Genomic DNA, 22,831 nt, shown 5'->3' on the forward strand with positions numbered 1-22,831 from the left:
AGTCCACAAAATAATGTGGGTTTTGAAACATCTGTCACACCAATTTTATTCCAAGCATTCTTCTCAGGAAACAGGCTTTGCCTTTTCCTGAATTTTTGGGGGATGGAGGAGTAGACTTCCTAGGCGATGTGTCCTGCAGCTCATGAGAACAAGTCACCACAGATAGCCTAAATCACAATTGCACTCCAAAAAGGACCTAGCTGTGCCTGTGGCAGCACACAATTCCCACACGCAATTCCCTCGCTCCCTTGCAACTGAAGTCCTGGGTTTGACCAATTTGGTCAAGTCTCTGGGAACAACAGACTAATATACAAAACCAGCATGCTGGACTAAGGGATATTAAAACACTTTCACATCCCAAGTGCACGAATCTCAGCTGTTCCATTTTCATATCATATCATATTTGTATAAGTGAACTTTTTACCAGCTTTCCATTTTTAATTCCAGAGATGATCTGAGGGCTCTAATGGTTGGATTTTCTCTGCCTGTCTCTAGCCAGACATGGAAACACAGACTCAGAAGGTCTGGCTGGAAGGGAGTTCTGGAGGTCACCTACTCTAACCTCCCATCCTGAGTAGGATGATTTCTGACCTTAGATCAGATCAGAGCAGACCAGATTCCGCAGTGCTCCATGGGCAGTCGTTCAGCCACCCTCCCTGGGCACACTGTCCCAGTGCCATGCTGCCCTCTGTGTGAACAAGGTTTTCCTAACTGCCACTCTGAACCTCTCAGGAGCAGCTTCTGGTCCTGTGTTTCACTACTTGCCATTACCCAGAAGAGTTTTCCTCCATCATCTTTGTATCTCCCCTTTCAAGTAGTTTGGCCTTCTCGTTGTCAGACTAAGCCAGTTCACCTCCTTCAACCTCTTATATGGGTTATGTTTGCCCCGGAGTTCTGCCATCTTGGTAGGCTTCTTACTCTCCACTTTCTCAAGTTTTTCTCGAACTGGGAGGCTCAAAAGGCCATCTGCTGTATTCAAGCAAGCTCACTGGGATTGATTAGAGAGGTGTAATAACTTATTTTTGTCTTCTGGACACAACCTTTCTAATGTATCTCAGTATGAGAAGACACTGTTAAGCTCATTCGATTTGGCACCTACTGTAACTGCCACTTAGCACAAGCTGGCCATCCTGCCAGTCACCTCTCAGAGCTGGCAGTTATCAGTTACACCTTTCTACCGATAACTGCTCTCAAAAGAGAACAGCTGTTCACTTGTGACAGACCTGTGATCTCTGAGAACAGTCAGAGCTCACCATTCACTGTGATTACTCTGTCAGGTCACCCACTGCCTTTATAATACTCACGGACCACCTGCTTAAGCAACAGTTCTGCAAAATCAGTACTTTACCAGTGATCTCTGAGCTTGAGATAAGCAATATAACAAGGGAGAGAAGGGAAGGATATATTTCACAGTACCCTTTTCAATCCATTCTTGGGAAGTGCTTTGCCTGACAGTATTAAGAAACAGAGATGATCTCCTACACCCAGTGACTGTTTAACCCTGCATCTTGTTTGGGACACCATGATGGGAAATGGACCTAGCATAACCCTGTACATGTCAGCTAGACAAAAACAGCTGTAGAAAAAATAGACCTAGAAAAATTGCCTGCTGTGTGTGTGTATTTTCATATTAAGTGGCTTGATGTGAATTCTAATTCAGCATTTCAGCAACTGGGCTCTGTGTTGGATAGAAATGGGAGAGATTTGCTTGTGAGCTTTCTCTGCACACTCTAAATCCTGAATTACTTTTCACTAAATGTATTTCCAAGTCACTGTGTCTGGACACTGAAAATGAAGTTAGGCTTTTTCTGTTAACTTCACTGTCTAGTTGGTTTACCAGAATGTAGAATATATGATTTAATGTATCACAAAGTACTTAACTGTAAATTAGACATTGCCAAAAATAAAAATTCAAACAGTTCCTGTCTTATCCATTTGGTGTGGGACAGGCAGCATGTACAGGCATGGTACACTAGGATAAACTGCCAGGGAACAGAGCTGGGCTCTTTAGTATAAAATTACTACCAGAATGACTAATGTCATTCTGATGAAATATTTTAGGATTTTCAACAAGAGTAGGATGGATTGGAGAAAATGTGCCTAAAATAAAAAGCTGTACTTCGGGACATGTGGATATTACTATTTCTGTGCATACATTTTTGTGGTTTTTCATGATTTTGCTTAGAATGTATCTGTGACCGGCCTTTTGGCACACAGTAAAAACAAAAATAAGTTTTAATGGGACAATTTAGAGCATAAAGACAGCAGAACTGACTAGGCTGGGGAATCAAGCAACAGTTAATAACACTGTGGTCACCTTTTCTCCCTTTTCTCCTATATCACCCTTTTCTCCTCGAGGACCAGGGAAACCCTATGAAAACAAAACGGACAAAGACAGGTTCATTTTTATTCACATGCAGGTTAAGTTTTCAAATACTCTTGGAAAGCGTAAAAAGATTATTTCACTACATGCTGTGTATATGTATGTGTGGACACATACATAGACACGAGCATGAGAGACAAGTAACTCCAAGAGTTTGGTAGAGGCAATTTGCCAGCTACAGAAAGAAATCATACCACTCAAAATGGCAACAGTCCATGCTAGCATATGTATGTTCTGAAAAAGACTCCTTCAAGTTAGGGATTTCAGCATAGAACTAGAGGAAAAGGCTTACTGAAAGCCTTTTTTAGCATGCCAAAGAAAGAGATTATGCCTTGAAATGTATCCATTACAGGTTATGGAATTATTATTCTCTTTAATTAGAATAAATTTACTTAACTGAGTGTCAGTGACTCCTTGTTCTTCTACAAATGAGTCACAAGCCTGAATATTTTCTTAGCAAGCACAGTTTTTCAGCGTACTGACATCCAAACAACCAGCTACTTATATTACTAAGCACCACATCTGGTGGTGTCTCTTGATAAGGGCTGTATGTCACACAATCTTTGTCCTCTTTTATCATAGAGAAAGAGCAAATGAGGCATTTAGCACACTCTCTGTATGTACTGCATTCACACTTAATGGAAACAAAGGTGTTATGCTCCATAAGCTATTTCTTGGAAGACGCTTACCGACCATTGAGCGCGCACTGGTCACAGATATTACTTACGTCAAGGCCAGGCTCGCCATCTTTGCCCTGCCAAAGAACCACAGAAACTGCATCAGCATCCTAATCCATGGTACCGACAGCTGGCTTGAGGCCCAGCTTCTGTGCCCCCTCTGCACAGCGACACCCCACGTTGCTGAGGCTGTACACACAGCACTGCTGTCAGTGAAGGACACTGCAGTCAGCGTTTAAGATTTCCAGGAACTGACAACTTGACTGTAAAATTTTGCTTGACAGTAAAATTTTGTTTGTAGGCAGATTCCAGGACTAATCTAAAAATTCAGAAAAGCCTATAATTTTTTAATTTTATTTTTAGTTCACAGGAAGGGGAAACAGAAATTGTATTTTTTTCTTTTTTTCCAATTTAACTCACAAAAGTGACCCTTGGATAAAAATGCATTGCAAGCTAATTTAACACTTCATGGAGCCTGAAAACTGTCTCTAGTAACTGACTCCTGATCCAATTAAATGGATCTAATTAAACCATAGGTCTGTATTCCAGCTTAAATTAATTAATCAAGCAGATTAGACTGGAGAGCGTATGGAAACATTGCAAGTCTCTTGGAAAGGCTGGTTGTTCCTGGTCAAGCATATTTATATGGCTTCTCTTGCATGAAAGTACAGAAAAGACATATGTACATGTACACACCTGACCCAGTCATTAGCAGTGTAAACACAGTAAGTCAACTGATTTTATTGGGGATGTCCTTGTTAGGACAAAGGAAGTTCCCTCTCATATTTTAGAAATGGATAATATAATTTAAATGGTTGATTTAAAGCATACCACTTCCACCTACAAATGGGCCACAATGAATTTCTCATACTGCTTCTGGCACAGAAATTAAAACAAAACAGGTCTCTGAAGTGTCAAACAGAATGGAAATATAACGGCGAAGTAGCCTTGCAGTATGGAAATCCAAGCAGCTTACTGACATTAAGAAATTCACATCTTTCCGCAGTTCATCCTGAACTCCTGGCACTCACACATGGTCCCTGGGCAGCTGATGTACATAAGCTGCTGAAACAGGAGTACATGCATTCTGGATTTCCTCTCTCTTTCTGATTCATGTCAGATCTGTTTCGTTACGTGCATGGGTAGGAATCTAAGTCTGTGATACAGACCATTGACCTTGCACTGTCAGGGTTTATTGTCTACCTTCACCTTTTCCAACTAATTCTATTGCTAGGTGAAAAGCAGCCATAAAGCACAGAAAGTTTAATCAAGGATTGATGAAAAGTGCAGTGTGTACAAACTCTGTGCAACTTACAGGCAAGCCGTATGGTCCTCTGGGTCCAGGGTCACCTACAGTCCCCTTTTCACCCTAAGAAAAGGTTACACAACAAGCAAACAAAACCATTGTCGATCTTAGAAATTATCTCTACCAAGTACTTTAGGTTAAAGTTTATACATTCCTAAATATTTTGAGTGAAAAATACCCAAACTCATTTATTTTTATTAAATGCTTAAGGTGCAAAGAGAGGGTGTGTGTTACTTTCTAGGCAAAATAGCCTTTAAGGTGTATGATATCTACATTCATTTTTAAATACATTAGTAAGTGAAAATATTTTTCAAACCGAACTTGCACCAATGTCAATTTTAAGCTTGTAACAGCTGCAACATTGCTCTCAGTAAAAATCTAATGTTGTAATGAAAACTAAGGATATACAGCATCAAGCTTCAACAGAGCAGCTGAGATGTGACATAGTGACAGGCAAAAATAATGTGCCAGTCAAAGCTTGTATTTAAGTAGGCAACGCTATTAACAGTGAAGATTATCCTATGCACTGTACTGTGTTGCTAAATGCTCTACTGAATTCTAGATTAGTGATGAAAATACCCTGGTTTATTATATCAAAACTATATTAACGTGGAAGACGAACAAGTAAGTACAGAGATGACTCCAGAAGTTTGATCTCATTCTGCACTAAAATCCATGGAAAACTTACCAGACGGGGGCTACCAAAATCATTTTGTAAGCTTAATATAGGGAAAACTTTTCCAAAGGAAGTAAGATTTCAAGATGATAAATTTCAGGCTGACAGTAGTAATCACCTTTGCTCTCTGATTGTTCTTTATCAAGATTGTCATGAAGTCAAACTTCCCAAGTCAGCAGCATTACCCAGGTAACTTCAAGCACAGATCCCTGTGAGCCTGTTTGGGAGTCAGGGCTGATCTGTAGGTGCAGGCAGCAGTCTTGTTTCAGACTGTGGTGTTCTTTTTTCTGAATAAAATCCATCAGAAAAGCCATACTCTCTCTTGAGAATTAAACTGCTCCAAGTGTTGATAAAATAAGAAAAAAAAAATCCTGACCACCTTGAGTTTTCAAAGCTCCTACTCTGTTTTTGTTAAGCAGGATCCCTTCTTCACCCCCTTTCCTGAACCTAACCTTATGCAAGGCTTTGTGCAAGGCTCCTGGCATACAGAAGTGCTGTATTTCATCCTAGCACTTGCTGCATTATGCCCTTGAGATAATTCTCTGTAAATAATCCTCTGGGTTATTTACTAATTATTATTAATTAATTAATGAGTCTATTATTAAGAGCACAAGACACAGATGTAGATGTGTACCTAATTAATAGTGGTGATCATCGGCACAGCTAAGTCCTTGGCACAGTTCTGAAAATGAGCTGCTGAGTTCTAAATTTCATTGACTGAATTATACAAAAAAGCAGGCACCAGAAAAGAATTAATCTGAACCTGTGGCTGAATCATCACAGCAATAAGGAGTTTGTCAAAGTAACTGACATTTGATCTGTTTTAAATACTTCATATTTTATTTAGGTGGACACTTACTTTAGTCTAGTCGTGATTAGATGTCCAATGTCTGATCTTTCTGGATTCTATTATTCCCCAGCTATTTCTGAGCAACACTTAGGCTGGATGCCCTTGCAGAACAATAGGAGGTATTGGGAAGTAACAGCTCATTTTCAAAACAACAAATTCCTTGCAGCTTTAAAGCTTTCTGCTAAGAAGAAAATAATGTGCTGACCTATGTATGTAACAGCTACAAAACTTTTTGATCAATACTTGAAATATGTCAAGACTAGTTAAGTATCTTTTTTTAAAAAAATCTTCAACAGCAAAGATGACTGCACAAAGACCTCTTAAGATAGGCTTATAAAGTTGCTAAACATATGGTAGACATAAAGATACTGAATGTATCAGTCTAGGAAATAATCTCATCTGTTATGTAAGAATATATTTGGAGAAGTGTAACTCAGAATTTTTTGCCTCCAACACAAAGCACATGATGAAATGTGTCTGGAATATTAGATGAGGTCCTGAATGTTTATGGATTATATAAGACTGATGGACTGTCTTGAGTATATTGCCCTCAATCATACTGATAAAGCATTTCCTCCAGAGAAGCAGATATTTGCAAACTTCAAGAAGGTTTTTAATATTTTTCGTAAGACAATCCATCAGTGTCCAAAGAATAGAAACCATAGTATATGTTTTTGCCTCCTATTTCACTTCCATCTCCTGAATCATGGATGAATACGAATTACCATTTGTATGATTAAAGTTGAATAATTAGTGTCTCCTTTAAGATAGATAGGGAGATTTTATAACACTGCGTAGTGAGAAACATTTTAACCACATTAAAGAGCATGCACCTTCCTTACTAGTACAAAATGTGTGTAGTGATGAAAGTGTTGCACAGGCTACACATCTGAAAGCCAAAATCAAGCTCAAAAATAGGTCTTTCACATCAAGGAAAAAAATAAAATAAAAAAAAGGAAAATAGGAAAACGTGCATTTCCACCTTTCAGATCCTTTAGATGATCAAGAAGTTGGATACACACTATGCCTGTCATTACCATTCAGGCTTAAACATCCCCTTTCAGTAGTAGTAGTTTAAGATGTCTATCTGTTTTCCAGTGTTCTCTATTTTCTCTCAAGATGGTATATAAGTAAGATTAATCAGTACACAGATTAAGAGGCCTATTATGATCAACTCCTCCATTTAATAAAGATGGTTTCAGTAAAATCTCCCTAAGCACCTAGCAAAATGGTATTTCCAATAGCTGAAGAATTTAATAAGGACTGTAAGACACCAGTCCAATAAATTATGTTAATTCACAGTATTAATTACCATTTTGGTCTACTAAAAGAAATGCAGAAAATCACATTATAGTGTCATGCATGACTTTCTTAGTCTACCTTCTCACCATCTAAACAAATTTTGTATAAAGATGATATGATGTTTTCTATTTTATTTAAATAGCTAAATTGAAAACCAACCAATCCACTCTAATGAGCGCAACAGCCTGTTCTACTTCAGAGTAGTGCCTTGAATGCAGCTTGTCCAACAATAAATCCATGATTATTCTGTAGAATAACCCTAATGCCCAAGGTTTTTCCTGTCAGTACAACAAAATGCGGTCCTATCCAGCACTAGTGAGCAGTGGCACTATGCACTATTTTTAATTGAAAAGTAAAGTCTGAAATCTCCAGGCAAAAATGTTTTCCTCCTGCTTTCACATAAACAAGTTCAAGAGTTGCAAATGCAAGTTGTAAAATTCTGTTGAAAACACATCATTTGTTATTTAGGTAACAAGACGTCTATCAACGCCAGGCACCTGTTACATAACTATGCTACAAACAACTCCTCCCAAATGGTACTGAATAATTAAGTGAACAATTACAGCGATAATCTTGCTAGTTGATTGCTTGGGAAAAAAACCTTCCATCTGTCTTGTGAACTTCCTCCTATTCATCTAGCTACACAGAAAATAAAGGGTGTGCAGGAATTTCTTGCACACCTTAGTCTCTACATTTTCGCAAATCTCTCCCTCTGTGCTCACGCAATTATTGAACTGATTTACATCACAGCCATTCCTACCCCCTTTGTAACTACTATTTGTCAACAGCCACAGTAGGGCTGATTCTAGATCCAGATGTATGACTTCTTATGACTGCACACTCTCACAAGAAAAAATATTAATAGTTATTTTCCACAGACTAGAAGAATAGTTTATATTATAGCACATTGTTTTTCAAAGACATTTCAACTGGTAGTACGTGTGCATATCCTTTGACATAAAAGCTCATAATGCAAGAATAAAATGCTATTTTCATATACTTCTACATGCATATCTCATCTAAATTATTTACTGAAGATCAGAGGATGATGTTCAACTATCGTTTTACAGAGGTGATTGAAGAAATAGTCGAAAAAAAAGATAATTCTAGGGGATTAGAAATTCCCAAGTCCTTCAGATAGTTAACTAACCTGAGTGGTAACTACAGTCTACTGTTCCTACTTTGGACTATTTATGCTGCATGTTTTGAATTTATTTCTCAGTACACGGCTCTGTAAAAGTGAATCATACCTTTCTCAGACGTATTGCTGTTGAAGCTAACTGGACCTCTGCCATGTGGCTGTGTCCTTAATACAGCAAGTCTGAAGTTGCTTTAGCACAGTTGTTTTGGTAAAGTGAGAAAGTCAAAGAGACAAAATTCTGGACTGGCAACTCCCTGGAGGTTTTAGTTAGTATGAGGTATCATCTTCTGGTTTTTTGTATATGTTGATGGTTGTATTGTTAAAGGTGACAGGTTCACACTTAAAGATTAAGAGTTCCTATCATATTTTCATGTAGAAAATTTATTGTGAATATTTCGAATGAAAAAGGAGGGCTCCTATTTTCTAAGCTTAAAAAAAAAAAAAGGAAGAAAATTTTAAATTTTACAGAGCTTGGAGACTCTTGTACTAGATAAAAACAGTTAAGTGCATACAGGAGAGAAATACTCTTCTTTTTTTTGCCATTGCATTCTTATGTAATCAGATCACATTATATTTTGTCCCAGTTTATTCTTTCAATTTACACAAAATAACGAAGCCAACAAAAATTATGTTCTGTGTGGTACTGTGAACTTGAAAGTGCTGTCAATTTCTTACTGATTAGTCATTTCAAAATACCAGGTCCTCTGAAGTTAATGAGTTACAATGTCAACTCTTAAACAGATAAACACATGTGTAACTAGAACACATATAGTTCTGGGCTGATCCTTACATAGATGAGATACTGTTGTGTTTAGCAACATCTAAATATAAATAAAGGTAAAATATAAGTACCCATACGAGATTTTGTGGCAGTCACTTTGTAAAGAGAAGCACACAGAACATATACTTACTCTGTCTCCTTTAGGACCTGCGGGGCCATGGGGACCAACTGAGCCATCTATACCCTGCAAAAGGAAACAAAGAGGGTAAGAGCAAAGTCTTGTTCTTGCACCTCTTTAGTTTTAATAGCTGTCTTCTAGCCAAGAACTAACATGGAATCAGTCTTCACTGGCTGAAAATTCAAACTTAATTGTGGTGGGACCTAGCTGAACAAATCCATTTGGCTTTCAAAACTCCACCTATAACCTCTCCTGTTACGAGGTAAACCATCCTTCTAGTCAGATCCCTAACCTTAATCCCTAACCTTACTCAAGAAAATAAACAACCCAACTAAGGCAGCTGTCCAACCAAAAACCAAAACTAAACCGCCTTTTTAATGTTCAGAACTCCTTCTACAGAGAATTACACTATCCTTCCCACACGTTTTGCCTTAAGAGTCTGTCTGAAGGCCCCTCTAATACAGCATGGAAAATGCCTGCAGCATTTGGCCTTTCTTCCTCCGTGCAGTGTGTGAGCATGGCTGGCAGAGCCCCTGGGAAGGACATGGACTCAGTAACTAAGAGTGACACAGAAAGACAAGGGACTCACCCGGGGTCCTGGCTTTCCGTCTAAGCCAGATGCTCCCTGTGTGGTTAGGTGGAAGCATGGATGATGGGTACAACACCAATGACAAGAACATGAGATTAGTAAGTGGTACTGATGAATAAACATAATTCAAACGTACAGTACAAGTTGTGACAGGGTTCTGGAATGGGTATCACATTACTACATCATTGTTAGTTAAAAATTCACATAAAACATCAGGAGCCTGATTCTGTTCTCACTTTAGTGTCACATCACTGACCCACCCCTGTCCTCACATTACAGTATATTAGACCAGAATATTGTCAAGCTATAGGAGTGCTACAAACACCAGATGTTAGGGTGGTTTTGAGCCTTAACACACAAATATTTACTTTGTAATTTACTTGCATGCTTTCTAATTTGTAAATAACGACAGTGCTGAATACTATACACAAAGGAAGAAAAATGTGTGTTAACTGTGATAGGAAATATTTAAGTGTAAGAATACTGCATTATGCAGCCAACGAAATCTGGATCCTGACTACAATGGCCTCGTTCATTTCCAAGAGCCCCGGAGACAATCACATTTCCTGTTTTCCCCATATACTCCCAGTTCAGAGCACAGTCAAGGGCTGCAACAGCAGCACCCGGCACTCTGGGCTATGTGCCTCAGCATCCTTGGGGATGGGGTGACCCCTCGTGGATTGTGTGGGAATAACAGAGCAGCAGCGAGAGTGTTGCAGTGAGGGCAGGGCGGGAGACAACACTAGTCGGGACATAGGGAATAATCTGGGACACTCCCCCAGGAAAAAAAACCAACCCAAACCCGAAAGAAATCCCAACTAAAAAACTCCACCCAACTCAATAAAATGAGCCATGGAACATCAAAATCTTCGACTTTGCTCCTGAAAATTACATTCAGAAGCAATAAGCAGTAGAAGACAAGATCTATGTAAATTTGAAAAACTAATAGCATATTTTGTTCTGTGTTAGAACAAACATTTCTGGAAGAAATAAAACTTTCTTCTACCTTTTAGCCATTTTCAGGGTGTTGGCTCAGGCCTCCAAAACACACTCTCTACAGAGGCGTGACTGTCAATGTGAAAATGATTTTTTTTCTCAAAATAAATTAAAACTAAAATTCTCAGTGAAGCTGACCTTTTCCAGTGGCCCCGCACATAATTCTTGAAAATATTAATCAGAGGGGTTTGTTTCTTTGGGTCACCTAAGTGTTTTTTCTCCATTTTACTGTTAACAATGTAATCACAGGGAATAATCCTTATACAACATCACAATAAAAGGAAAAATGAACTCCTTTTGTGAGAAAAAAAGTAAAGCTATCTTTTCAGCATGCTTTCAAACACATAAAGTATTTTCTATTTTATTATCCTAAATTTTAACATATTAATGTTTCCATATTTTTAGGCTTCTTCATTTCCTTCTAAGAAAAAATTTATGCCAAACACTCAGAATGGAAACTTTCTAAAGAGGGAGGAAAAAATAACAATCAGTGAAAAAAAAAATTAAATTCCCTAAACCAGTTTTTAACGTTTCTCAGTTAGACCTCTCCATTTTAACTGCAGAAGGGCAACCAAAGGAAGAATAACTGAGGAGACGGAGGAAAGGGAAGATTCCTTTTCTAACGCAAACACCATGCAACACTTAAATAACAGTATGACTAATGTAATGGGGGTGATGGCATCCTTATGACACTGAAGACTCTCAACTGACACATAACAAAAAAACCAAACCTGACAGCACTGGTGTTACAGGATGATACTTTGGACAATAGCACAGATTTGGGACAAAACGAAACAAGACTTATGCTCTGCTCTAACATGGTATATTCTGTGTATGCTACTAAGTAATTCAGAGTTGTTCATCACGAGTAGAAATAAAAGTTTGTGATTTCCACTGAGATTGAATAGTTGGGTTTTTTTACTTACTGGAAGACCAAGGGGCCCTCTGTCACCCTTTTGACCTGGTTCACCCTTCAATCCTTTAAGACCATTTAACCCTGGTTCACCCTAAATGTAAAAGTATAAATGCCAAATTTTTGGTGCTATAATGGATGCTTAAGCTGGGATAGAAGAAGCCAGACTCAGAAATAGCTGCAAATTCCAGTTTGAAACAAGGACACAAATTCAACTTTCACAGTTTACTGGCAATTAACATACTAATATAATACTGGGCAAAAGCACTTGGGAGGTGTCTGCTGGAAATTTAAAATCTGTGTGAAAAAAACCTACAGGAAACTTGGGAGTAACACATTTTTTAAATCTTTTCCTAATAATTGCCACTATAGTTAGATGGTTTGAATTAAGAATGAGTTTCAGGGGGTTTTGGAAATCCCTCAAATCCCATAAACCACCCTATGCAGATAATTCCAATTGAAAGAAAATGTTCAGAAAAATAAGCCTCAAAACTGTAGGTTTCTACAGTGGGATCTCCTGAAAAGTTTATTTGGTGAGGAAGCAATATTTTTCCTTACAGCGAACTGGAATTTGCAGCAAAATCTTACATAAAGATATTTTAAACCTTTAAGCATACACAATTAAACAATAACAAATTAAAAGCAGCACGGGTTACACAATGCTAAGCTATTTGGGAGGTCCATAGTTTCTGTCTTCATACAGAGAAGTTTTAACAACATAAGAAATGGCACTTTGTCTTGTTGTGATTGTTAAATTATGCACAGGCTATTATATTAAACATCACTACGAGGATAACAGTGGGCTTGGAGTTGCTAACAGATCATTCTCCCATAATGAAAAACTACATCAGTATGAGGACTACTCGGTCAAAAAGAACACTGACCACACTTGACCCTTTTGGGAAACAGAAATACATGGGTTCTTCATCCAGGTTGTTCCCTATGGCCTCATTCCTAGTTTTCTCTTCAATGTATTATGTTACCTTATACCATATTCATATTTTAAAAAAAATATCTCAGTAGAACCTAGTCTGCTCCTTTAAGTAACTCCAGACATCATCTGTTGCTTTGCACCCTGCCTAAGTAGCCATTTCTTCATTCTTCTTCTATTTGACTCGATGTGACTTTCAGAGCAGTAGCACTGAAGCTGAAGTTTTGGAAACAGACCTGAGAAATCCCACAAAAGCCTGAGTCTCAGGCCAAAAGCCTGAGGTAAGGCAGGGCTGGTGCTAAGATGGAACAGACTTGATTTCAAAAAATGATTTATGACTCAGGCTTCTTGAGCCAAGGTAACATGAACAGTCTCATAAGGAGTCAAAACAAATTCCAAAAATTAAACAAGAAAGGTCCTCTCCTTCTCTTCTTTACTTTTTGGGAAAGGTAGATGTGATTAGGGAGCCATGGTGATTCAAATGTTCATCCTGACAAGACCACTGGCCTTAACAAATGCTATGCTATAGTGTCATGCTCAATTTTAGCTTACTAGTGATTACCGAATTAAAGCACAAATTAAAATATTCAACTCTGCCAAAATTCACTTCTACCCTCCTGAGCTGTTTTCACCGAGTCCCTACAGTATATCTTTGTGTAATATGCTATGGGAACTGTTCAAATAGCATTGCAGACCTGCCTGATCAGGAATTTCAGTTTGGAAAACATGAAAATACACCCATCAGTTTGTGATGGTGAACTAGCATAACATGTGAAGTAACTGCTCAGCAAAATACATGGTGCCTAAGAAGGTGAAAGGCCATGCACACTGGAAGAAGCAGGAGATACAAGAGAGCATAAATAGAGTTTATCTGACTCCATTTCCTGAGCCTGTAACATGCTTCTGTGTTCCAAAGTAATTCCAAGTACAATAGTAGCTTGCCCATAAACAGGAAACTAAATAATTCAGTGCCATATCACAAATATCAATACAGAAAAGGAACTCAGCTAATGCTGAGGAGAAATACTACTCAGAAAGAATCACAGAAAATTTAAAAAGCTTTTAAGCTGTTAATATTAAAATCTGCTTTAAGGTTTAAGAATATCAGAAACATTTATCAAATGAGACATGACAAAACATAGCTCCATGTGTTAAAGAGCGAAGCATGACACTTTGCAGACACTGAGAGTGTGACTATTCAAGACAGGTATTAATTTACCTTGGGGCCAGGAAGTCCATGAGGTCCCTGAAAATAAAGATACTATTTTTCATTACAAAAATACACCACTATTTTTTAAGAGTTTGTTGCTTTATGGGGGTGCAAGTTGCACCTATATTTTTGTAATCACAAACAAAATGCAGCTGTCAATAAAGCACCTGTAAACACCTGATTCTTAGGTTGAACCAGATCACTAGCACATTAACACTAACATAGGCAGGTGCAAACTTTTTTCTTTACTTCCTATGAATTTTAAGACATGCAAAAAAATTTGTAAATTAGATCCCTCTCTAGTGGCCACGTATTCTCATAACACTTGCAGTAAGGAGGCATTAAAGTGGCAAGAGGGTTTAAGCCCTTTCTAGCCCCACTCTTCCTCCCAAGCTTACCATAGGGCCTGGAGGACCATGTGGCCCTGGTGGTCCAGGTGGTCCTATCATCTACAGATAAAAAACAATGGCATTAAATCATGCAGAGTAAAGAACTCCTGCAAAAATACCAGAAGTCAGACTGACCCTCCTTCTGTTGGCAAGTACTTACAAAAATAGCAATGCAACAGTGAACACTGACAGTGTATCTAGACGGGGCTTTAGGAATGGGAAGTATTTTGATTTGAAAGACAGGGTACCAAAAGTGTAGATTTGCCTGTGCCATATGGCAGCTTGCCTGTCTCCTGATTCTTATTCCTAGGGTCTACAATACACTTTAAGACACTATCAGGAAAAAAAAAAACTCTGTAAAACAAACAGTACTGAGCAGGGATGCTTGAAAATTTAACATTTTATGGTATGTGCTCTTTAGTTCTCTCTTGTACTACTTAATCAAGAGAAACAGAAGAAGATGATGTGTTATTTTATCCTTCCTCAATACTGATGAATGGAAAAGATACTAAATTCAAGCTAGGCTTTGGCATATTTTCAAAATTGCCCTTTCTCTCTCCTTTTATTTAGTTTAGACCACTTATACCAAGAATTCTCAAAAGCCATTAAAATAGGTAATCAGGTTGCTCAGCATTTAGCGCATGCGTATTCTGTATTGGTTTTCTGTGTTCCTAACAAATCCATGGAAGGAATTTTATGATGATATATACAGTTTAATATCACCTCTCTTCCTGGATTTAATCCCAAAGGGCTGTTATCATAACCTGCAGAGTGGCAGCAGGGATGCTAAATCAGGTCTCCAGGCTTATGCACAACCACTCTGCTACACTAGCTGCTGGTGATGGCAACAGTGGCAACAAGATGCACTTTGAAACCTAAGACAGATTCCACCATCTGTGAAATCTCCTGAAAACTGAAAGCCTTCCTTCAAGTGAAAACAAGCAGAACAAGATGAATGAGTTTGTGAATTAATTTGTAACTAATCTTCATTTCAGAGAAAGAGACTCAGAGATGCAGGGTGCCTATCGTGTCCTGTGACAACACAGGGGAGCCTTTGATTCCTCAGAACCAAGGTCTTCTGTCACCAGTGAGAAGGTACTGGTAGTTAACAACTGCTTTGAGGTCTCCTATCCTACTGTGCTCTGATAACCTTAATCATCCATATCATAAAGGTACTTTGTGGGAGATTGTTTGCTTGGTGTAGTTTTTTTTGTGCAGTTGATCTTTGGTTTTGTTGCTTTCCTTGTTTTTCTGTTTGTTTTTTAATGCCTTTGCAATGCTTTGAAAAAAATCAGGAGAATGTCTGGTCTCATAAAACTAGTCACTACCCTGGTCACACATCTGAAGTCAGTCTAGTCTGATTCTCACCGGACTTTCTGAGATTCCCAGAATATAAGGTGTTGAGACAGGTTATGGTTTGTGTGGGGATTTTTTTTCCCCCCTTTATACTTTGATTCATAACAGAGCCAGAAGGCTTTCACTGAAGCAAGCAGGACTGTCGTTCATAGTGACAGAATAGAACAGAACAGGTATAATTCCTTAAACTTAACCTGTTAAAACTTAACCTGTATTTAGCTCAAAGACCAGAAGTCTGTTTATTTGCAGGAAACATCAGTCATGATGAATACGAAGTATCGTTCAGAATCAAAAGCTGGAGAACCATTGCTGGACTCCTGTGTTCATTGCAACACCACACTGAGACTTACTGAAGGACCTTGGGCACCAGGGAAACCAACATCTCCTTTTTCACCTTTCATACCATTGGCTCCCTACAAAATCATTAGGAAACAGCATTTATAAACAGCTTTAATCTTATTAGCAATCAATCTAGAAATGACAATATTTATTTGCAAATAATTCTAATTTTAAAAAATAATAAGATGGCACACATATAAAGGAAACCCTTTTTAAAAGTTTTGGGATTACTTTATAAATAATTGTTAACAAATGTAAAGGGATGCTTTTATATTGATAGCTATCAATTGTGGCAGGATATTCCTGACAATTCCTTAATCTGATACTCCACTCATGATATATTCTACTATGGATACAATTTCAGAACAGTTTCTATTTTTACTGAGAAATTTCATATATATATATATGAAGAATGCATCCCATAAATATTGATGCATTTTCTCTTGCTCCTCAATCTAAGTCATCTGAAATTCCTGACAAGTGTTCAAAACATAGCTCCTTTTTCCTACAAGCTACATTTGACCGAGTTGTGCCGTATATTACAAGAGAGGTACAATTCTGGACCTCTTCCCAATGCAATACTGTTTTTGACTGTAAGCGTATTGAAAAATTCTGACAATGTTACACATCCTCCTAGATTAGCTGCAGAACAATCTCAGAATTTTCTCCCCAGTGCTTTCTGTCCTGTTTGCAATTTATCAGCACTGTTGGAAATTCCTGACAATATGAGAGAAAAAAAAAAAGGTATTTTAGCTAAAATTAAGTAATTATTTTTTCATACTCACTGGCAGGCCAGGCAGTCCAATTCCTCCCTTTTCTCCAGGCATTCCAGGATCACCTGTATCTCCTTTTGAGCCCTTAAGACCCTAAAATATGGACTTATTCAGCAAGTTATGTAAAAAAACCAGAAACACCAACAGAATTCTAGCTTTGATCCTAATAAGCTGAATAAGTCACGTGCATGCATATACCTTTGCTATTACAATGCAGAAATGCAGACATTATTAGATCACAGAGTGATCTATGCAGCAACATAATAATAATCTTTATTAATTACTATCATAATAGTATTAAGTTAGATTATGAAATCTAAGTTACAGCTTGGGATCATGGAAATTTCTTGAAATAACCTATGATTGCTCACGTGTTCTTCACTATGTGATTTACACATAATGTACCTGCTCTCCATCAGCTCCTGGTGTTCCTGGGGATCCTGGTTCACCCTGCAAAAGATAAGATGGAGTTGCATTATCCCAGTTGTCCCAGACGTTTGAGGAAAGAGGCAGAGAAATTGCAATAATTAAAAACAAAAAAAAGCCAGGGAATATTATTCCAAAAAACCCAACATATGTATAATTCCTATATGGAAAAAATAGCCCTGCTGATTAAGACTACAGAAACTTTGGGTTGCATAAAGACCAGACAAGTGCATAAAAAGAAATGAAAAGAAGACAAAATCCCAGGAGTGAAAAGACCCCAATCCAATGGAAACTTTGTCCACTACCACAACAAATGTGGAATCATGGCTCTCTGTAAGGTACACAGAGACTTCATCTTTTCTTTCCCTGACTAATATGAATCATCCAGTGAAAGAGTTCACATTCACAACACTGTCCTACGACCAGTTCCTGAGAAGCATTCTCTAAGGGAGCAAATAACACTGATGGGTAGAGTCTATGATATCAGAAACAAACTCTCATAGTGTTGAATTCTGCTTTATGTTATAGATTTTGAATGAAAATGCTCATCTATATGAAGGAATACAACCTCCTCCACACTCCAACTCCTCTGCATTTTACAATATACTCTGGGCTGCAGAAATGCTGGGTAGATGATAACACAAAAAGCAATTTCTGCACACTTAACTGTGTATTCTATTATCAATTTTCACATAGAAGAATGAACTTTGTTTCTCACAATTTCTCAAAACAATGAACATGTGTATTGTGATGTACCTCCATATAAAAGACTGGATGAAGTCTAAAACTGAAACGTCTAGTTTTGTTGTTGAAGATGCACATATTTGCTCTTGGAAGAGCTTAGAGACACTGAGGGAACACGAGATATCTAGTATTTAAGAAATAGAGAAATATAGCAACTAATTTAAAAGCAATTTAGAGAGAGTCCACTAACTTCAACACTTTTTTTTTTGAAGTATAAGCAAATTTATTATTTAAATATTATAGAACAGTGCAGCATATGGTATTCATTGCCTCTGTGTGGGCTGCTCACTAACCCTTCTGGTATACATATAGAACCAGCCAGGTGGTATTAGCAGGCCTGGGTTTCCAGCCAGGCTCCTGCCCACAGGCTCCTGTTTTAATTTTTACCAACATTAGAAAATACTATACTTATTTGGGTGGGTACCACCATGACAAAAGCTGCATTCACATCCACTCATACCGTGTCCAGTGGTATCTTGCACACAGTTTTGCCTCCCTCATTCCCACTCAGCCAGAAGTGAGGCATAGGAGCCACTGTCTGGTTGTGCGGCTACTTTACAATGTCCTAAGAATCAGCCTCAGTGCAGACCACTGAGTTAGATGCTTCTGCACACTTTTGGTACTAATTAATTTTTCTGGCTCTTAGTTGAGCATCTGTGTGTGGCAACCAATCAAAGCACCTATTCTGGAAAGCTACAGTTAAAGAATCTGGGATACAAAGTTGGAAACATGCCATATTTGGTAAAATTACAGTTAAATAAGCTGTACCAGAAAGCTCCTTTTACCTGTGTGCATACATCATTTGAAAAAACAAAACACTCCACCCTTAAGATACAATGGGTAAAATAAGGAAGATCACCTTTGGCCCTTGCAGCCCTTGGGGTCCTGGTGGTCCTGGTGGTCCCTAAACAGAACATACAAACCTCTCAGCTTTTAAATAAATTCCTGAAGAACTTGCTATGTAAGCACAGGGTGAATGTTAATACAGTCACTGTAACAAAATGGGTTAGATTTTGGATACAAGGGGAACCAAGACCATTTATGGACAAGTTGTTAATCTGTGACAACTCTCCAACAACCAGAAGGGTACCACAAAAAACAGCATTAAAAGAACAGTTCAGGTCATATTTTATCATAAAGTCCTCTGCTCCTATTGAGGAAATGGCAAAGCTCCTCTTAATTGAAGGAAGACCAAAACTCACCTCAGCCACATTTGACAGCTCTCACAGCCTGACTCAAAACAAGTGAAGATCAGGAGAAATCTCCAACCGATTGCAAAGAGGATTCTGCTAGATGATGTTAAGTGCATTTGGGGATACCCAATACTTTGTGAAAGTGCCATGGAGTAATTTCTTTCATTTCTACCTCAGATTGTGGACACAGTGCCACGTATCAAATACTGGTCTGGATGGTGCATAGTGAGGATGCTTTAAAAAACCCCCACAACAACATTTAAAAATCCCCTGAATTAACATAAAGAAAGGGTATGTACAGATGGGAAAATACGACTAACAGCAATCTTGCAGCGAAGAACTTGAAACAAAAAAGAAGAATAAAATAATCTGCTTATACTAAGTCTGCAGCTTTAAAGAGTGGCTGAACCTGCAGGACTATATGCATCTCCTATGTGGTCACTATTCTCAGATACTGTGTCTGGCTGGATGCAGCTAAACCTCCTACAGAAATTGACTGGAGTAAGAAGACTGAAGTGTTCAGTTATCCACACATTTAGGGACAGGTCCTGGAAATTTTAACTTTATTTCTGAGATCTGATAAGATGGGAAAACAGAATTCCTCATACTTGGGTTTTCTATTTAACTTATTTATAGTAAGTAAAGTAACTGAGGCAAGCTTTCTTTTCAGAAAACGTTTAATTTTCATCTGGTCTGAAAACTCCCAAATGAAATTTCTTCACAAGCCAATTTGAAAGAACTAAATTTTTAACCTGAAAATAAGGTCGTCTGGTACTCAAATCCTGCTTCATGTTTTCACTTGACTCCCAGGTAGACACCCAAGAGAGGAACATACACCAAATATTCCAAAGCAGCTGTCTGCCTAGATGTGTACCTAAAGTACTGAGTTCTTTGTTTTCCTGTTTTCTTGGTTAAGTAAACTTAAGTTTTGCCATTAATTCAGCAGGAGCAGAATCGGTTCCATTGTTGGGTGGCTTTCAACAATGGGTTTTCTGTTATGGGAACACCAAACAAACAAATAAATACATGCTATGATGAACGATATGACATCCAATGAAGACATGTCCTGAGCTAGCAGAATTATGAACATGTTGCAACACAAAGGAGAAGTTTTACAACACACCGTAAGTCATGCAATAGGAATTACCGTGACAGTCAGGGTGGCAATCCTCTGTTGGCAAAATGCATTAACAGGAGACATCATTAGCAGAATTAAACAATTATACAAATTATTCTGCTTGCTAAAGTTATAATCGTCAAAGAACCTATGCTGAATCTGGGAGAGATCACACCTCCAGAAACATGAATAAAAATCCTGTTATTTTTAAATCCTGGTGTTGTACTAGCTTCTTGGCTTCTATGGGGATTAGGGTTTTACATAGGTGAAAACTGCAGGCTTTTGTGCAACTTAAGAGATCAAATTAATGATGACTAAATAGCAGAATCAAAGCAGAAGTCTTCAAAAAGGTTTTTTAAATTTTTTAGGAAAACGTGATGAGTTGGTGTCATAAGTTGACTAAAAGACTAGCCCAATGCTTTGTAATGTCTGCAGGTTTTGCACTAATGTTTCATTAATAGAAACGATTCCTAGAGTGGAGATATAAGACTGATTTTCATATAAAAATGCAGTTAAAAATCCCAAACTGCCAGTTCACAACCCACCTATACATACTACAATTCTGCTTTAAATGTTTGGAAAGACAAAAGATATTTTAATCATGGAAGAAGGCAAAATATCTTGACCTAACACTAATTTTTTGCCAAAGAATTTAAAGGCAAATGAAAATATGTTTAAAACTCATTTAAATGCTTTTCTATATTTTTAAACAGAGTAAAACCTCAAAATACTGCAGCTTGCACATGCTTTCCTTTTGCTTGTGAAGAACTTACTGGCCTACACGAAACAAGAAATATTTTGCTTTACTTATTTTTTTTTCATGTGAAAATAAAGGTTTGCAGATCTTCTATTTTAAGCTTTAAAAGAATCTTCATGTCAGTGCAACAATACATACTGTTGGCAAGAATCTGGAACCTGCTTAATACAAAGTACTTGAAAAAATTGTTCTCTAACACGTGGCTTTAATATACTCGTACCCTTTGTATTTTAACATATTAATGGAAACATATCAAGAACTTTAAAGAGACTGAAAAGTTCAGTTTATCTAGATATGAAAATCTAAAATAACCATTGCAAATTACTGTTTACTCATTCTCACTAACAGATTCATTTACAGCAGAAGGTTTTTTAATATCTAATGCTGTAGTTCCTACAAATGTTATACTTTCGAAGCTACTGCTTTTTGCCCTGGGAAATTCTGCAGAGTAAGTCCAAGGAGCAATTCTGATAGAGATATAAATTTTGGATGCGATCTTCCAAGTGAAAGCCACATACTCTCAAGCAGGGGTCTTGCTGGGACTATGATGACAATTTTAGGATTGCAATTTTCAGTGCTGATGGACTAAGACATTCTCCACTGACACATGAGATGGAATAGGAGGTAAGAGGCAAAGTAACTGAATTGCTAGACTGCATGATGATTTATTATTGAATTATAAAAAATAGCCAGGCAGCCCAGAACTTGCAATCTCTTGTCAACTTCTTAAATCAGCAGGGCAGATTATGTGCAAGTTCTCAGTCAGTGCTGAGCACTGGAAGTTCTCATATACTTCCATGAGAAAACTGCAAATCTCAGAGAATTTGGCACCAAGAGACTTAGAAATGGGTGTTTGCCATCTGAAAGGACTGAGCTGGATTTGGCAAGCATATTTTCAACTGATCCTGTATAATCTTACTTACACCCTCCCTGCACAGCCATTCCCATTAATATCAATTATTTGTTGCCCTGAATCAGAAGGTGATGACATTTGAAATGATTTGCAATGGGATAAAGGCTTCCTAATATGTTTCAACCACTGTGAAAGGCTTCAGTCCCTTTTTAAGGCTTCTTTATGTGCTGCAGGTTTTCTAAGGAAGCTTGAAAGTAACACTGATGCCAGAGTTAAGATACAAAGACAGAATACAGGAGATAGAGGGGCTAAAGCCCCTGGTAAATTTGTGTCTGGTAATATACAACATTAATTTCAGGCTACTTTAGGCATGTAACTCAGAGAGTGGACTGAAAGTTGTGTGCCTGAATTCCCTTACAAGCAAACCAAATGAGACAAATATAATGCAGAGCCTCACAACATGCCTCTGCAGACTTCCCCATAGATACCAATCACAATGAAAGAGTGGACTTCGCCTTAACAACATACAGGCTTTTAGATTTTAGTAAAGGCAATGAGATTTTTTTGTTTTCCAAAAGAGTCTTGAAAACGTGGTCAGACATTTACCCACTCCCACTGAGTAAATGCAAAAAAAAAGTTCATAGGCTCCAGTGAGAAAGTGATCAGATACACAATGAGCCAAATCCAGTCTTCAGTTGCACATAAGCAAGCCATTCACTTCAGTGGAGTGATACTGCACAGAATTTGCATCTGAGTATACTGCAATGTAAATCACCTTGACTGCAATGACATATGTCATCTTGGTCCTTTGCTTTTATGCAAACACTCATTCATTCTTTTGTAACCCCACTTTAATCCTCCACACTTTTCTGCACACCAGTCAAAATAGGTTTTCCAGAAATGAATAAGTGAGAAGACCGGTGCTTGCTCTATTTAACATACTCAAGTTGCTGATTGAATCCACAGCTTGCTAATGGAACCATGTTATATGGTTTCCAAATCTCAAATATT

General features: G+C 37.9%; 1 protein-coding gene and 1 long non-coding RNA gene across 3 annotated transcripts in view; one reads left to right on the forward strand and one right to left on the reverse strand.

Annotated features, from left to right (window-relative positions):
- COL25A1 (collagen type XXV alpha 1 chain) overlaps positions 1-22,831 on the reverse strand; it is a 313,222-nt gene that overhangs the window by 12,889 nt on the left and 277,502 nt on the right. The window contains exons 24-34 of the mRNA XM_064652084.1: positions 20,241-20,264; positions 18,760-18,804; positions 17,136-17,180; positions 16,743-16,823; positions 15,969-16,031; positions 14,272-14,322; positions 13,883-13,909; positions 9,247-9,300; positions 4,376-4,429; positions 3,111-3,137; positions 2,318-2,371 (exon numbers count right to left, since the gene is read on the reverse strand). Coding sequence (XP_064508154.1) covers positions 2,318-2,371; positions 3,111-3,137; positions 4,376-4,429; positions 9,247-9,300; positions 13,883-13,909; positions 14,272-14,322; positions 15,969-16,031; positions 16,743-16,823; positions 17,136-17,180; positions 18,760-18,804; positions 20,241-20,264 — 525 coding nt within the window. The remainder of the gene's footprint in view (positions 1-2,317; positions 2,372-3,110; positions 3,138-4,375; positions 4,430-9,246; positions 9,301-13,882; positions 13,910-14,271; positions 14,323-15,968; positions 16,032-16,742; positions 16,824-17,135; positions 17,181-18,759; positions 18,805-20,240; positions 20,265-22,831) is intronic.
- LOC135413020 (uncharacterized) overlaps positions 8,979-22,831 on the forward strand; it is a 38,482-nt gene continuing 24,629 nt past the window's right edge. Inside the window, exons 1-3 of one of the 2 annotated variants that reach the window (XR_010430073.1) lie at positions 8,979-9,321; positions 15,258-15,357; positions 15,868-16,754. This is a non-coding gene — a long non-coding RNA (uncharacterized LOC135413020). Of the gene's footprint in view, positions 9,322-15,257; positions 15,358-15,867; positions 16,755-22,831 lie in introns of those variants that run through there. The other variant, XR_010430074.1, reaches the window with a different exon arrangement.

Source organism: Pseudopipra pipra, chromosome 4 (genome assembly GCF_036250125.1).
Source record: "Pseudopipra pipra isolate bDixPip1 chromosome 4, bDixPip1.hap1, whole genome shotgun sequence".
NCBI classification, from domain to species: domain Eukaryota; kingdom Metazoa; phylum Chordata; class Aves; order Passeriformes; family Pipridae; genus Pseudopipra; species Pseudopipra pipra.